General features: G+C 40.4%; 1 protein-coding gene across 1 annotated transcript; it reads left to right on the top strand.

The window, feature by feature from the left end:
* The first annotated feature begins 1381 nt into the window (after positions 1 to 1381).
* cd5 (CD5 molecule) lies at positions 1382 to 17694 on the top strand. Its single transcript, XM_026169396.2, has 6 exons — positions 1382 to 1583; positions 7860 to 8015; positions 11456 to 11578; positions 12259 to 12309; positions 14917 to 14982; positions 15761 to 17694. The coding sequence occupies exons 1-6, from the start codon at positions 1532 to 1534 to the stop codon at positions 15829 to 15831; spliced, it is 519 nt and encodes a 172-aa protein (XP_026025181.1). The 5' UTR covers positions 1382 to 1531; the 3' UTR covers positions 15832 to 17694.
* Positions 17695 to 18594: the final 900 nt, after the last annotated feature.

Genomic DNA, 18594 nt, shown 5'->3' with positions numbered 1-18594 from the left:
CAAATAATGGAATGATATTTTGTAATGATTGTGAAGGCACCTGTTTGAAATGTTTGAAGTAAAAATGATCTGAACTGAAATTTATTTATATAGCACATTACCAACAGGCTGCACAAATCGCTTTACAATGTGAAATACCACTACAACAAATAAATGCACAACAAAGATGCAGAAAAGAAAAAATAAAAAATGAATAAATATGCTGTGTGAATTTTAGAGGTCATGTGACTTTATGCTGTGTTATAAGAATTTAAACTTATCTTAAAACTGCTGTAAGCCTGTTATACATTAGATTATCTACAATGTGCAGTATCGTGTATAATACGATATTGATTTTATTTTGAGCATTGTTTAATGTGGGAGGTGCAGAAACGCAGCCATCCTGGCCGCACAGAGTTTGTGTCCTCACGCTAATCCCACTTTATTCAGGAGTAATGTGTTGTGTAAATTTTACTTCTACGAGTGTGCTGTGTGCACGGATTTTTTTCAAGGGGGAGAATAAAGATGCAGACATTGTTTTATAAACTGTGTTGTTCATATTTGAATCAGTTAGTCAGCCACAGGAACAACACAGTTTCATTACAGTCAAAGCTCACCACAAATCTGTTTGTGGAATGGCCTTCCCAAAGCCGGCTGTGTGCCGGGAAGCCAGCCACTTTAAAAGAACTCTGCTCGAGAGGTTGAATGTCAGGCGGGTTGTTGATGACTACAAAAATGTCCAGTCAAGTTACAACAGAGACACTTAACCAAACGTTAGTGGGGTTTATAAATACATACTTTAGAAACAGTTCATGTATTTTGGATGATCCAAAATAAACTCTTCTTTGTAAAGCTGAACAGCTGTTCCACCCTGGAAAAAGAAAAGCCCTAAACTAACATGACATTCGACCACGTGATGAGTGGATGTAAACATCTGACCACGACTGTAAATATGTACGTTATGTGTGTTTACGTATAGATGTTAACACGTGTGGGCTCGTTACCCCTAAAGTCAGGTGTCCGAGGAAGCTTCCACAGCGTGTGTGTGTTGGTGTCTTTATGAAAAGCAGAGGGACACACTAGTGTAAGATTTCAGCCTCAGAACTAAAGCTAACCGAGAGCGACGCCACCTGAAAACAGGTTTATGTTGCTGCAGTCGGACTCGGCGGGCGACAGAGACTTGTGAGTCAGAACTGCTGAAGTGAAAATGAATACACACATGCACGTAAGTCTTCCCTTCACCTCTTCCTCCTACCCCTTCCTTCTTCCTCGCTTCTTATCGTGCTACTTTCCCCACCCCTTTCTGCCTTTCTTCACTCAGCTCGCTTTGAAGGGAGGAAATTTGCACTTTTGCACAAGCACGAGCAGCAGCAGCAGGCTGGGGATGAAGTGATTCACAGCCTGGAGAAGGGGGAGGGAGGGCAGGGCAGAGGAGTTTGACACTTCTGCATCATTTCCTTTCACATCAGGTTTACTGTTGTTGCTGCCTTGATCTGATTTGTGTCGTCTGTCTGCCTTCTCACTTACCTTCTGGTGGCACGTTGATACTGTGATGGATCTGAGGGCTCTTGTGATCATCTCTGCGCTCTTACTTGTGACTAATGGTAAGTCTGCTTTATTTTGGGGCAAACTGAATACTAAAAGCAAAGCAGGCCTCTCAGTCAGACCGGTTTGTCTCATTTCGCTGTAACTGTGGATGCATTGTAGACGCAGTGCTTAGGGGCACGAGATAAACTCCTCACTTTGTTGCGAGAGGTCAGTAAAGTCCGTCCTTTCATTTAACTTTGCTTTCATCAGACAAACCTTGATGAGCGAGCAATAATCGAGAGCTTAGAGCTGTAATGTGGAGCTCGTGGTTTGACATGTCATATATTCACCATGAGGATGAATGAACGCTCGGAGCTGATTTTATGCTAACAAACATCAGGTAAAGAGTGAGCGTGTGGAGGACTCTGTGATCACTGCATCACACTACAACAACACGACCATCTTACAGTGTCAGCCCTGTTGTTGTGCGTGTGTCACTGCTGAAAACATTCAGTGACCTGCATTGTAACCTTTATAGTAACGACTATAAAGGTAGCGGTCACTGTGTTACTAACTCACGGGAACACGTCCGTGTCACCAATAATTAACTTGGATATTTTACAGTCCGGAGAGTCTGCTGTATCTCATCGTATTGGTTTCACCTAACTGGCAGCGTCTCCTCTACCACACCACCAACAATGAGCTAAATACTGTCAGCGTCACTAAGAACTCAAAGCTTTGAGCAGCAGCGTCCTGCTCCTCTGCTGAAGGCCTCTTTGTGGAGCTGAACTTAGCTAACAGGTGCTTCCTCAAAAAGTGAAGCAAACACTTATTTTCACCCCACAAACTTAAAATACTAAAGATAGTACAGTAAGTATAGTAAAGATAATGTGAATACTGGCCTCCTATTTGTTCACCGAGTTTAACATGTGCACTGACGCCGTGGGCTCCAGTGTCTCCCAGCAGCACAAAGCTGTGGTCCACGGACCCTAAACACTCACAAATACTTTAGACATGGAAACAAAAGGAGCAGCAGGAAACTAGCACTGAGCATGTTTACTCTTTTCAACAACAAAGTCATTTTAACATATCACACGTCAGGCGTTGGAGAGGAACGCTGTCCGTCATGTCATTTGCCATCAGTAGTGAAAACCTGCAGGAGCGTCAAAGATCGGTGTGGCCCAGTCAGCCTCACAATGCACTCCAACAAAAACAGCTTCTGGGAAATAAAACACAGACAAGAGACACACCAGCATGGTGTCAGTGGGTCGTCCTTCCAGTGTCAGTCCGTTTGCTGCTGCGAATGCAGAGCGCCGTTCCATTGAAGGCGCTGGCGTCTGACCCGCTCTCTGAGACCTCTAATTCATTTCTTCCACTTCACCTTTTTATCCAGGTGATTTTGTGCCGACCGTCGCCGCAGCCTGGCAGGTCTGATCGGCCTTTCATCCTTCCATCACCTAAAATCTTGTTTTTAATGAAAAGCTGTTACTGACCTTAAACTGCTGACAGAAGCGTCAATTTGAATTCAAGCATCGCAAAGTTTGTCGTAAACCTGAGAAATTCATTATTTTTCTTATAAAGCCGTGAGCTCGATAACACCAGGACAATAAGAAAATTACTGTTAAACACTCGAACATTAAAATAAATTTAAATATATATTTTAGCCTCTTATTAAACATTTAATTCTTGTCTGTTTCGCATCATCATTGCTCACACGATTGGAAAATGTTGAAAACTATCGATGTGGGATGTTTAAATCTGATTTGCTTTAAGGTCGTTCAGGTTCTGTGAACATCATGCAACAACAATGCTGAATATAAATTACAGGAGACACCCACACTGCATGCAGGAAGTTTTCAAGCATCGTTTTTACACTGTTTTATTTTGTGTGTTTGCACCAAGCACGCGTGACTGCAACATGGTTTTAAACTTGTTTTAAAGTAAAAAACAGAATAAAATAACACCTCAAAAACAGACAGAAGATGGTTACAAATAACGTGAGAATAAAGAGACCAGATGCAGATTATTCACATCCATTAAAATAAGAGATTTCAAAGGTTAAATGTTGTCTGCTGCACATTATTTCATGCAGTACGTGATGATGCAAACAATACAGAGCACAGCTAAAGGCCACCGACACAAGCACAAATCCTCCCTGCATTTACAATCCTGCTGGTTTTACTCAGCGTCAAAACCTTCGTCGTTATCTTAGTGAACTAGGAAGCTGTTAGCAAAGTATCGCCCAAATCATCCTTTGTCTTCATCTTTCTTTTATTTTGGACTGATTTTAATCTGAGCACAGGAAAAACATTTCTGGTGCCAACTCGTCATTAATGTGTGCTGCTCGTATGACTCTTGTCTTCACCAACATGCTGATATTGTGATATCCCAGCAGCTGGGCCGAGTTTGTCCACCGCTGACTGCGTATTCAGGGTGCTGCGTACTATTGTGTCGATCGCTAGTCTGGAATGGATAGTGATGAGAAAAAGCTATTTTTCTAACCAAAATAAAAAATGCTGTCATAACACCAATGCAACAAATCAATGGTAAACTGCTGTGAACTGTAAAACGGTCATGAACTCATTTTTATTACAACCGAGTATCACCAGCGCTCACACCACAGCGCAGTTACAGCCTGTGCGATGTGTTGTAGCTGCCCTCTGTCAGGCATCAATGATGCACTGCAGAAACAACCGTCAGCTGGACTTTTGATCTTATTTAATCTACAAATCTTCATGAGTTTAGTTACTAAAGTAAATATATGGAGAGATAACGATGTGCTGTGAGTCATTTTTACAGGTAATAATTTACCTGGAATGAGACAAAAGCTAGAAATGACATCAGTGAGTCTGAAACCTGCTTTAACTGACAGAGAAAAGCGCACTCTTATTAAACACTAGTTTTACTGGCAGATACGATTTAGCACCGCGTTCGTCCACTAATCTGAGTATCGCTCCCGGTTTCTGCAGAGTTCCTTCATATCTTTGAGCAAGTTACTGAACTGTTGATTATCTGTTGGTGCGAGTGTGTGTAGTAAAGATAACAGAAGAAGAAGCACTGTATAAATGTGTGATTGTGGCTTGTAGTGTAAAAGCAAGTGCTGGAAAAATATAGCGTACTTAAAATACCCCCCACAGATACTTCAGTATCGGCGCGTTACTTCAGCAGCACAATGATCCTGAGCGGTGGATCGATAACATGAGACAATGAGTTCGAGATACTAACAAAGACTCATTTTGAGCAGGAAGAGGGAATAAAATCAAGGTGAATGCAAGATGTGATGTTAGTTTAGACCACAGGTGTCAAACTCTGGCCCGCGGACCAAATTTGGCCCGCAGCCTAATTACATTTGGCCCGCGAAGCCATACCAAATTACTATTAGAGCGGGCCTACTGGTATCATACAGCTAATATATATATTGTTTAGTATTAAGCTTTGCTTGTTCCATATTCAGTTTTCCAGCAAAAATTGAGTCCATAAAAAGAGATTCATTCTTAAATCTGGAGGAAGATTTTTTTTTTTCAATAAATATTAACGTTAGCCCGCGACTTTGTTCCAGTTTTGAATTTTGGCCCACTGTGTATTTGAGTTTGACACCCCTGGTTTAGACCGTCTACAAAGGTCACCTGTGGTGCTTTCAGGGTCCTCGGATGATCGCTGCCCGACACTGTTGCAGAAAACAGAGAAAATGCTTCAGAGGGGCCGTCAGCCTCTTTGGCCATTTTGATCTGCTTGTCGTAGTGCAAACAGTCGTTGTTATCGTCAGCCAAAAATGACCATACAATAGAGTTCACATTCGAACGGGCACTGAATTATGCTTTAGGAGTAGCACCCAATGACCTGATACTGTTCATGATATACTCAAAGGGTAATTTTACTGGTTTGATACGTCGGGTACATTTTAATGGTAGTACTACTGTACATTTACACTTTGTTGTTTGTTGTTTTAGTTGTCCCTAAAAACGATTGCTTTTTAAAGCTTTCCTGTTCATTCTGATCCACACAAACCTCGACTGTGACACAAGCCAAATGATAAAATAAATAAGAAAAAAATACCAGTAAAAATAAATTAAAAATAACATGCATACATATGAAATGTTTTGTATGTATTCCAGATAAAATTAGCATATTTTATTAGTAAGATAAGTTTGAAATGTGGGTCAGTCTGTACTGTTCATCTTTATATAAAAAGGTCTTATCTGTACATGTTTCCCTACAGCGGTTTAGTCGTGCACATAGTTTCACTTCTGTTTGCAGAGGCTTTGAAATCCATGCCGCTGAAACTTGTGTCACCACTACAGCTCAGCGGCACCAAATAGAAGATGGTTTCTGGTGTTTCAAGAATAAGAAGGTGATATCTAAAAACACATCAGAGCTCACGTACCTGCTACTAGTTTACTAAGAAAGTCATCGCTGATTAAAAACTAAATATCCATCAATGAACTTTGATGTCATTTTTTACAGTTTGTTACGGCTCTAAAAAATAACATTTCCAACATGCGGGACAAAATTCACAAAACTATAAATTTGTAGCATCAAGTCTTTTCTTCTGGTTTCACCAATTTCCAAAGTGCTTTGAGTACACTGTTAAAAAAACATCTTAAAAAAACGGTAATAATCCAGCAGCTGGGGCGCCAAAATACCACCGTAAAATAACTTCCTCATGAAAATACGGTTATTTCCAGTAATGTAAATAGGGCTCACTTCACATGGGATTCTGCCTTTTCCAAGTGCTTTTAGACATTAAATTAGGAACATTTTAATGTGATCAAACAATGAAATTACCTGTAAACAAGGTCACTGAACGTGGCAATATGAATCATAATACGTAAATGTACAGAAATATACAGTTAACGTAAATAATAATGGATTGCATGCCCTGGGACAGACCGACAGAGGCGAGGCTGCCATATCGCACTATCAGCCCCTCTGGCCATCACCAGTAGGCGGTAGGTGAAGAAACAGCAATGATAATAATACTTATGTGATGTAACACAAGCTTATAGGGATCATGTTATATACTTTTCCATAGCAGTTCAATCTTTCAAATAACGGACAGATATTTGTGAAAGCATGATACATTTGTGAATCTGTATCTAAATATGCATATGTACAGACATATGCATATTTAACAATCATGACAGTGATTTAACGTTAATTTACATTTGAAATGTGAAATCAGTCTATTTATGTAACTTTAATGATGTTCTAGAAGAACAGAACAAAACTGTGAAATGCAGTAAAATACTTTCACATTAGGATTTTCCTACAGCGCAGCCATACCCGCAACCTTGTGGTTGTTAGTTCACATTCATTGGCCGATGCTTAGTGTCATGTTATTATGTGTCCCAACATCCAATGACATGTCACATTGTTTTCATGGCCACACCCTCACCCCAGGTGCAGAGGCCTCTTTCTGTTCAGGAATGTTGGGAATACTTTGAGATTTATATTAATTGCAATTCCTACCTCTACATTTATTTTTTAAAATATATAATTAGCACAGCGTGGCCGTGCAATGTTTTATGTTTTTATTCCTATTAATTATATTTTCACTTGTTACCTCTGAATTATTGAATCAGACCTGGATGACATGAACTTTTCAGCAAACTTACAATTCAAATGCTCCTTTAATTATTGATTATTCTCATTAATTTTCGATCATTTTATATATTTTTCCATAGTATTACATTTGAATTTAACAGATCATTCTCTCACATAACAGACAAATATTTGTGAGATTATGATACATTTCTGAATGTATCTTTACAATCTAAATATGCACATGTACAAAAAATATATTTAAAAAACAAGTAAATTGTGTTTTACTATATTTACAGTGATGTTATTTTACCTTTGACATGTAAAGTCACAGTCTACTTATGTAAATGTAATGATATTCTAGAAAGACAAAACTGTAAAATATACAGTAAGATGCTGTGACATTACTATTTTTTGGAACAGTGTAGAGCAGGTCCTGAATGTGCGTCTGCAGTTGATGAGGATCAAAGGTTTATATGCTGTAATCTGCAGGAGCTTAGCTGGGTCATAGTCAGCTTCACAGCAACGACCGTCCAATGGAAGATAAACTTTAAGGATGCTGTTCCTTGAAAAATCTTTTCGTTTGTTGTTTTTTATTTTCTCACAAACATAATCTTAAAGAATATCTTTGTTTCTCTTGTAAATGTATGATTTTGTTCCATGTTTCTTGTAACTTTATTCTTCCCTGCAGGTCGTCTTCATAAGGTTTGATTCACAGCGTCTCTAGTCCACATACTGAAGTCCACAACAGGGGGACACATTCATTATTGTTGTACTTTTGTTATATATACTAACTGATATGTGTCCTCCAGGAAATACCCAAACTCCAGACTATACCCAAACTGAAAACTACACTGTCAGCTCCATTTCCCTGACTAGCAGTCCTGTGACAACTGCCACCACCTCTAAAACTACAAACGTTGTGAATAAAGCGCCCAATGCAGTCACTTCTTCAACCAAATGTAAAGGTAATGTTGTGGTAATCCTGCATTTTCTATCCACCGCTTCCTGTTTGGTCAAAAAACAAAAACAAAAAAACAAACACAATTCAGGCATCATTTGAAAGATGTGTGTCAGATCAGAGAGCCATAGCTGGATTGGATTGAAGGCAGAGATCATCAAGGTGACAGCGTTACTGAGAGAGTACAGGGCTCTAGACTAACTTTTTGCCATGGGCGTACTGGCACAAAAGTTAGGCGCACACAAATTTTATAATAATTGATATAATATAATGTGTTTTTCTGGATACACTGTGCTTTTTCAGCATTCAAAGATTGATGGCACCGTGTCAGAGCACTGGCTATGAATTTCAGAAGGATCAGGCCTTAACAGAAAAGTTAGCAATAGTTCTTTTCCTATTACAGCTACATCCACTTCTGTCGTGCCCAGGCTGCTCACTAGGGCTGGGTATCATCACTGATTTCTATAATCCATTCGATTCCGGTTTTCAAAGTCCCGATTCGATTCAACTTAGCCTCAGACAGTCAGATATATTATAATTCTGATCATTTATCAGCACTGACTTCATCAGAATTGTGAACATCACAGCAGATGCCTTTGTGTGAAAGTAACTGAGAATAAAACAGAAAAACATGAAGGAGATTTTCCTGGTCTGGCTTTTTATAGCAGAAAACCCTAAAAATATTCTACAATGTTCTGCATATAAAGTTTAAATTTCTTCAGTATTGAACAACAGAAAAAATAGGCTTTCTTGTCTGAGGTCATTTAAGTGAAAAAGAAAAAGACAGCAGCCACAGCGCTGTAAACAACGGTAGACTGGTGGGTAATAAGCGACTGAATAATACAGAAAACAGAGATTGGAGACGGGAACTGTTCTTGAAGTACAGAGAGAGAGATAGAGCTAGCTGTGCAGGAAGTGTGATTTTAATAGTCGTGGAAGCAAAACAGCAAAATTCATGACGACATTGATCAGATGTGAAGCGCAGTTTGCTGCTTCTTTTGCTGCTGGCTCGGTGAATTTTGGCTGGAGAGACAAAACCTGCAGCTCAGAATCAGCGCAAAAAGACGTAATCACAGCGCGGACCGGACGCATCAGAACCGCTGAGCTCCGACAGCGTGTCCGTCTACGGGCCGTCGGGCGAGAAAGCCGAGAAAGACAAAGCTGATTCTGATGCGTCGGGTCTGTGTTTACGTCTTTGTGTGGAGTCCGTGTACCTGCTCTCATCTGCTGTTTGGTTGTTGTTGAAATGGTTTTGTGAGCTTTAATCTGAGAATCTGGCGTTTCTGGCAAAACACAGTTATATTTAAAAGTCGATTCAGGATTTAATGAATCGATATCGCTTTATTCAAGCTACTCACCTCCCACTTCCACCTGCACTTTCAACTGGACCACAGCCAATCAGAGAGGTCCCACCCCTTACTATCTCTGATTGGTTTAGTCCACGATAGGGGCAAAATGTGTGTCTGTTGTTGACCACAGGGAAGGTTGCAGATTTTTTTTTTTTTTTTTGCTACCCGAACATTTGGTCGCACAGGTGCAACCAAATATTTTTTTTTAGTCGCACCACTGAAAAATTTGGTCGCATTTGCGACCAAATTGGTGGCACTCTAGAGCCCTGGAGTAGCAAACAACATGCCAGCCTGTGCTGTGGGTCAAAGGCTGGTCTGCTGTCTGCAGGTCTTTGTAGATGTTCAACGGTGCCAATTTCATGTCGTGTGGTTTGACTTGTTTTTTCTCTGCAGACTTTAAGTTGTGCATTTAAGAACTGCAACACATGTGATACTCTTTTAAATTTATGATCGACAACCGAAACCAGTTGTGATCTTGGAGTCTAGACGGCACTGAGGGAAAATAAATACATGAATCTATATTGATTCTGTTAATTTATGCCAGGCCTCAGAAACACTAGCAAACATTACCTGTAAACATGGGTCGTCACTGCACTCACAAACACATTTAGGGTGGAAATGATGCTGTGGTTTCCCTTAGTGCAGCTGACAACTTGTTTTCTATAAATATGCTGAAAAAAATCACAGGAAGACTTGGAAAACAAGAAATCAGATCTCAGTGGGGAAACAAACCACGCTGGATATCTAAACTGATATGGCCCGGGGAGTGAGAAGATCTCACACTGTTTGATGGAAATGTAAATTATCACCCTACAGAGGACTGAATTCAAAGACAGGTGCTGCGGGCTAGTCCATTTTACCTAAATTTCTTTGCAGCAATAGAGCATGCACACAAGCCCCCATGTGTTTGTATGCATGCCTGACAACATTGGGACATGCTCCTAATGAGGAGGAATGTGTACCAGTGTAGGGTCCAAGGGTGCAAGCATTTCATCCTGAAAGCTAATGGCAGTCAGGGTGCTGTTGCCAAGCCTGTAGAGGCCTGTGACATCATGTAGATGTGTCCCTAGACCATCACTGATGCAGCACCAAATCGGTCATCCAGAAGAATGTTACAGGCAGCGTGCTTCTCTAGACCCTCTCACGTCTGTCACATGTGCTCAGTCAACATGCTGTCATCTGTGAAAAGCACATTGTGCCAGTGGTGGACCTGCCAGTTCTGGTGTTCTATGGCAAATACCAGTCCAACTCCATGGTGCCAGGCAGTGAGCACAGAGCCCACTAGAGGCAGTTGCCTGCTCAGGCCACCCTCGTGAAGTCTGTTTCTGATTGTTTGGTCAGAACAATCAGAATCGGTTAGCTGCCAAAGGATCTTTTGCAGCTCTGGAAATGCTCATCTTGTTCCTCCTTGCACAAAGGAGCAGATACCGGTCCTCCTGATGGATTAAGGACCTTCTACAGCCCTATCTGCCTTTCTCTTGGACTGTGCTGGGAGACCTTTTGGCAATAGCACTTATTGATGTTCCATTCTGGAGGAGTTGGACTACCTGCACAACCTCTGTGGGGTCCAAGCATCACCTCATGCTATCGGTAGTGACACCAACCTTAGCCAAATGCAAAACTAGTGAAAAAACAGTCAGAAAAGATGAGGAAGGAAAAATATTGGCCTCCACCTGTAAAACCATTCATGTTTTGGAGGTTGTCTCATTCTTGTTCCTGAACATGTTGGTAATGTCGTGAACACAGTAGAAGCTGAAACTAATTAATGACCCCCTCTGCTACTTAACTGATGAGAGCAACTTCCCAAAAGTCTAACTGGCTTCATGCTGTACTCTGATAAAAACGTGGAGCAGTCTGTGTAAAACCACATTAATGCTACATGGCAGGTTTAGGAGCAACATATGCAGATTCTTCACAAAAATGTTAGTTATTTCAAAAAGATGATGCCAAACCTTTGTACTATTATCAAATAAATAAATTATCTGTATACTATTGCGTTAAACTATTATTTGTACTTTACACAGAATACCAGCTTTTATACATACAGTATATGTGCTATTCAGATAATATGTGTGTTTTCCTGTTTGTGTGTGTCCAGCTGAGAAGGACGCGGCACAGCTGAAGACCTACAAAGTGATGACAGCGTTGCTCTTCTGCATATTGCTCATCCTTTTCCTGATGCGCTTCACCAGGCCTACTGTAAAAGCCCTGCAGAAGAGATGTGAGTACACACAGGTCTTTTTCAGAATAAAATAGAATAGATGACGTGCTGTTGGAAGACTTCAGATTCAAATTGATGCACACTCAGTCATTCAGATAGTGAAATCCAAGAAAGTTCATTCTGCTCATCTGGAAATGGCGTTTTCAATGAGGGGACCATTTCGTTAATCCAAGTGACTTCTTTAGTCTCAGCTGACTCCAGGTTTCACCAACATTATAAACAGTACATTTGCACAATGACCAATAGGATCATTTTGCAAAAAATCACCCCAAGGATCTGCTCCATTGGCACAAACAGAGTAATATAGTGTACACTGGTAAGTGCCAGGAGGATCAAGGAGTCGAGGAGACCATCTCTGGAAAAGACCATCTCTGAATCAAGGAGGGGGCCTAAGGGTACAACTGTCACCATCTTACAATGATGTGATTGCAACCATAGTCATCTCTGTGTGGATGGTACTCATGGTATTGATCAGTGGTCATGTGACAATTTGCATATTAATGATCATGCAACTGACCTCACAGCCCATTGTTAGCCAGTGGTGCTAGATTTGGTCACTTTGTAAATGTACCGATGAATAGAATCAACTTTCTGGGAGTGTTTTTAATTGGCACACAACAGAGAAACCAGAGTATGGCATAGCTAATGTGCTGACACACATGTTCACTGTTGATTTCCAGTTTCAGACAGGAGGCAGAATCGTTGGATAGGACCAACACAGAGTCACAGCGGTGAGTCATGCACTCTAAGTCTCAGCTCTAATATCACTGATCACATTGTATTGTATTGTATCTTTATTTGTTTCAGACATATAAAACAAAAAACAATATATACACACTACATATATTTTCATTTACAGATACGAATATATATGTAGATATACACACACACACGTATGTGTTCAGATAAACAAAAAATATATAATGAAATAAAACAAAATCGTCTGACATAATGTAACAATGTTTGGTCTGAAAAGGAGTAGGAAGAAGTATGAACATACTGTATTTCAAAATAGTACCCTGTTTGATATATGGTCATGTAAGAAGTGTTTCACAGGACTCAATGGATCCGATGGCTTGTGGAACTCCTGTTTGTAACAATGTTGCTTTAGATTGTTTCCAGACATTTGCTGTCTTTGGTTTTTACCAAATATGGAATTGTGCATTATGGCCAAGGATTTCATTTTTGGTCTCATTGATCCAAACACTGTTCCAGAAGTCTTGTGTTTTGTTCAAATGCAACTTTAAGTTGTGCTTCCGTGTTCTTTTTTTAAGAAAAGAGGTTTTACCTGGAAATCCTTCCAAAGAACCTATACTTGTGGAGTCTTTTTCATATTGTACTATAATCAGCATTCACAAGCCTGAAGATTAAACTGAGACGTTGCTCCTGGGTGTTTTGACATTTCTTTGAGCAAACCCAGACATCTTGCAGTCCTCGAGTGGACCATGAACTATCTAAGCCATATCTATCCATCCATCCAAATCAGGGGCTTATTCCATTGGTCACAGGGCAAGAGGATGGGAACACTCTGCATATGACTGATTGTAATATATAGAGACAGACAACCATTCAGCAAGTAAATTATAACTTAGGGCCTTCTTGCTATGAGACAACAATGGAAACAATCACATCACCACGCCACAACCTCCTCTGTATAGCATAATACTCTAGAGTCAAAGGTGAGGCCATCTGAATGACAGGTAAAGCTTGACTCAAATTGGGTCAAATATGAGGAAAAAAGAAAATCTGAAAGGTCGACCATGAAAACAATCAAGGTGTTGCAATGGTACAAAGTCCAGACTTCAAAGTGTTTGAAGAGGTCTCTCTCCTCCAAGTCTCTGTTAGTACATGACTCAATAATTGATCAACAAATCGATTTACTCTGCCTTACAGAAACCTGGTTGCAGCAGGATGATTATGTTAGTTTAAATGAATCAGCACCCCCGAGTCATTCTAACTACCAGAAACCTCGAAGCACAGGCCGAGGGGGCGGTATTTAAAAGTAGAATGGGAGGCAGTGTCACGTTCAGTTAACGGACTGATGCACAGACCAGAAATCCTTGTAGAGAAGACAGTTTATTGATACAGACAACACCAGGTGATACTATATACAATGTGCTGGAGGGAAAGGAAGGGGATCAGACGCGCTCCAAAGAATCACTCTCCTCTCTCCACAACTGGGTTACACAAATCCACACACTCGTCCACGAGATGACAGGCAGGCAGGGAAAGGTCCGGGAAAGATCTGTACACATAAACTTTAGTTAGAGGCGAACAGATGGAAACAACTCACAGATTCTGATTCTCAAACTACTGAGCGACTGATGCTGATAGCTCAACGATCCAGCGACGATTAGCACAGTGCTGCTATCTTAAGTAGGGCTCACGATTATGCAGATAGGCAGCAGGTGTGGAGATGGCAGGTGCGTGGGCCGGGGGGGGGGGGGAGGGGAGCCCATAATGAGCATCGCCCCGGCAGGAGAGAGAGAGAGCAAAAAACATCAAAAACACATGTTGCCTAATACAGGATCAGCTGGTGAGCACAGGCACCATGACAGGCAGAGCCTTCAGTTTTCAGGCCCCTCTTACGTGGGACCAGCTTCCAGTTTGATTCAGGAGACAGACACTATCTTACTTTTAAGATTGCCCAATGCAGTCACTTCTGCCGGGGATTCCCATGATGCATTGAGTTTTTCCTTTCAGTCACCCTTTTCACTCACTATGTGTTAATAGACCTCTCTGCACTGAATTATACTTGTTATTAATCTCTGGCTCTCTTCCTTCTCTCACCCCAACCAATCACAGCAGATGCCCCCCCCCCCGAGCCTGGTTCTTCCTGTTAAAAGGGAGTTTTTCCTTCTCACTGTCGCCAAAGTGCTGCTCATAGGGGGTCATATGATTGTTGGGTTTTTCTCTGTATGTATTATTGTAGGGTCTACTGTACAGTATAAAGCACCTTGAGGTGACTGTTGTTGTCTTTTGGCGCTATGTAAATTAAGTTGAATTGAATTTTAAATTCTGTGACAGGACCTTAGAGAAACATTTATGCAAACACACTGAAGGTCTTCACTAAAGCAACTTTGTAAAGAATATGGAGGCAGAATAAGGATCTGCAAGAGACAGTCATACACAATATGATTACTTAAGGTTATTGCTGCTAAAGGTGGTTCCACAAGCTATTGACTCATAAAGTTTATGTAATTGTCTTATTCACAGGACTGCACTCGTTAATGTACATGGGTGGTTTGTGTGCTTTGTTGATGATCAGAAAAATAAAGGAAAAACATGTAGACATATAAAAATGTAATGGATATCCCATCTCTTTGTGTCTCTTTCAGTGTCTTATCATCGAGGGAAAACGGCAGTTAAAAATAATGATGGAGATAAGAGACACTCCTACCCTGGTAACACACACAAAGTCAAAAAATATGTATAATTATTTCCTCCTTTAATTCTTTACAATATTTGAGAAAAATGCATTTCAAATTTTAGAATTTAATTGTTACATACATGTACATACTTTTACAAGTGCAAAAGTAATAGGACAAGTCACTGATAAAGTCATAAAAGAGGTCATAATTAGGCTAAACAGAAAAAAAACATCACAGGTAGAGGAAACTTTAGGACTGTCCAAATCAGTTATTGGTCCAGTCTGTAAAAGAGGAGTACTGAACCTGAACAGACCACAGGAGGTAAACGACGTGGCGGAGGAAAACATTTTTATCCCCGATTTAACAAAAACACCGACTTCAGCATCTAGCCACATCAATAATATTCTCAAAGACCCAGGCATGTTGTTATGAAAAGTATATGAAATATATATAATATATAAATCCAGACTCTGTGTGTGTGTGTGTGTGTGTGTGTGTGTGTGTGTGTGTGTGTGTGTGTGTGTAGACGGGTATTAACATCTTTGTGGGGACCATAAACCAGGTCCCCACGAGTTTGAAGGCCTTGTTGAGAGTCAAAATGTGGTTTTAGTGTCAGGATTACAATTAGGTTATGGTGGGGTTTAGGATAAGGGTCAGGGTTAGGCATTCATTTTTAATGGTTAGGGTTAGCACCTAGGGAGACGAGATGTCCCCACAAGGCCATAAATACACACACACCTGTGTGTGTGTGTCTGTACACAAGAGTTCATTTTGTTGCTCTAAATCTGATGTCTCTCCCGTGTGCCGACAGCTCTGGATCGTTTGGTAATCTCTGACAGCAGAGAGCCTTCATCCAATAGGAACAGTGACTACAACCTCTGACTTGCATCTTCCTCCATCATCTTCCTCCGTCATCTTCCTCCATCATCTTCCTCCGTCATCTTCCTCCATCATCTTCCTCCGTCATAATCACTGTCATCATTGTCTTATGTGAGCTGGAAATGTAGTATATTTTCATTTGTAACTATATTTCACCTATTTTGTGAGTCTATCAAGAAGTCACAAATTTAGGTTCAAAGTTATGTAAAAGTGAGTTTCATTGTGGCCTCACCACTGTGAGAGATCCACTGTGAGAGATCCACAGTGAGAGAACAAAAACGTTGCACAGGGTCTCATCCCTGCCCGGCAGCTACAACACCAACCCAAAAACTGTAGACCACACACACACACGCACACATGCACGCACACACACACACACACACACACACACACACACACATACACACACATACACACACACACACACACACACACATGCGCACACACGCATGCACATGCACACACACACGCACACACACACACATGCGCACACACGCATGCACATGCACACACACACGCACACACACACGCACACACACACACACACACGCACACAATATTCATGAATGACTGTACAGCACACAACTTTGTAGTAGATAACATCCAAATCAATTCACCCAATTCTTGTTTTGAGAGTGATGTCAGAGAATGCTGTGCAATCATTCCACTCTGGAAAAGAACAAAGCCATTAAAAGGAGCTTCATCAAATCAGACATCTGTTTATAGTTTGTTGTCAAGTGCCAATCATGTAACGTTTAAATCGATAAAACATACAGGATGTAGCACACACACCTAGATTTCCAAGTTTACGTTAATGTAGTTGAGTTTTTTTCTCAATCACACAGCTATAAAACCACATCTATTCTAAAACAGTCGTATATAACCTTAGTGCAAAGCTCCCCATGTTTCTGTGTGTCTGAATGTAACTCTTGGTTTCTTTTTGGTTACACCACCTGCAGCTTTGTCCAAATTACTCTCGACACTGAAACAGATGGCGTTTTACATGTTGTGCAAAGCCTGTAACTTAACCATGAATAAATACAAGACAGAGACAGGACCATTTAAATCATTTCTACATCTCTGACATGTGAGTTGTCGCCCTCATCCTCTCAAACTTTAACCAAATCCTTTGTCCTGTTTTGCAGAGCCTTATCTCCATCACAGTCCATTTAGTTTTAGTTTAATCCACTTAATCTATTAATATCTCACACACATAAACATTTTTAATTAGGGGTCTCTGCCTTACAGTGTAAAGCACCTTGAGACAACTTCTGTGTTTAAATATAACTGTATTGAATAAAGTTTTGAATTGCATCACATTTTGACGTGTTCATGAGCAACAAACTCCTGGGTGGAGTTTGGCTCACATCACCCAATGATTCAGAAGAATCCACTAAGCAATTAGAAATGTCTAAAGTTGTTTTTTGTTTTTTTATTTATTGTTTAATATGAAAGTTAGTCATGAAGAAGGATTGAAAACAGAAAATGCTATTTTAAGCAAGCACTCCAGCTTTTTAAATGGTAACTTGCAGATAAATGTTTTTCTTTCTGTGCTTTATTCTATTAAATGTTGTGTCTGATTGAGTATATCTTTAGTGTTAGTGCAGTTAGTGGCCTCAGCGTCTTCACAGCCCTTTTCACTTTACTTTTTACTTTGCTTGCTTACAAGTTTCACAACTTGAACTCTTTGTGCGTGAATAACCAACGATGACCCTGAGAACTGCAGGAACAATCTTCAACATGTTGTAAATATTCTCCTCATCAAAACATTTTCAGAAAAAGAACAATTGGAGCGTAACATGGTAATATAGTACTGTTTGTTATACTAAGTGCAACTTTTTGTCATAAGTAAAATGATTCAACCAAGTTGACCTGATTGTTTCTTTGAACATTTTGTTGATTTTAAAGAAGACAGAAAGACAAAGAAAATGGGGAGAGACAGGGATGAAGGTGGTTACCGAGTGCAGAGATGTGGTTTCCTTTGCCGTTGACACCAGCTTCCTGTTTGTGTTATTTCTGGTGCAATCTGTATGTCTTCCCTCTTGTCTTTCATTAACTCTCTCTCATGTTCTCTTCTCATTTCTATCAGCCCTTCCTTGTTCACTATGCTCATTTTTCCATCTCCTGTGTGGTGAAGTGAGGGCTGAGGGTTGAGCTGTTCGTGTCACACAATGTCTCCACTACCACTGAAAGGATTTGAACCAAAAGCTTCTTACTGATGAAAACTTCAGTGATGTCACTGTAGAGGAGTCCTTTCTCCTGTAACCTCACAATCACCATTTCTACACACTTTGTGTTGCAGATTTTAAATAGAGTTTTTTAATTGCCATTTTGTCATGTGGTCTTAAAGAGCTAACCAATGATATACCAACTAAAAGCTTTATAAGAATAAAAGTCTTCCAATAAGGAATTTGTATATTGAACAAGAAAAAATAACTCCACATACATTGTGGCTACTGGGAGTATTGTAATACAACCAGTAATGGTAATGCATTGTGCATTATTTCTTTTTTCATAATTTATAATGTGGCATAAATGCAGAGAAAACTATAACAGAATGAACTGCGGTACTGCACAGGAAGACAAGTATGTGGGGCTGGGACAGGTGAGCCTGGGATCGGCTCCATGGACTGTGATGATGATTGCAGGCCGAGCATGTGGGGGCACGTACAGCTGGAAACTGCTCTATGTTTTTAATGTTGATTGTTATTTTTACACCACTGGACCGGAAAGGTCACCTCATTCCTTTAGTCGTGTTGGTACTAG

Source organism: Astatotilapia calliptera, chromosome 6 (genome assembly GCF_964374335.1).
Source record: "Astatotilapia calliptera chromosome 6, fAstCal68.1, whole genome shotgun sequence".
In the NCBI taxonomy this organism is placed as follows: domain Eukaryota; kingdom Metazoa; phylum Chordata; class Actinopteri; order Cichliformes; family Cichlidae; genus Astatotilapia; species Astatotilapia calliptera.
This window is presented reverse-complemented; position numbering and strand designations above follow the sequence as displayed.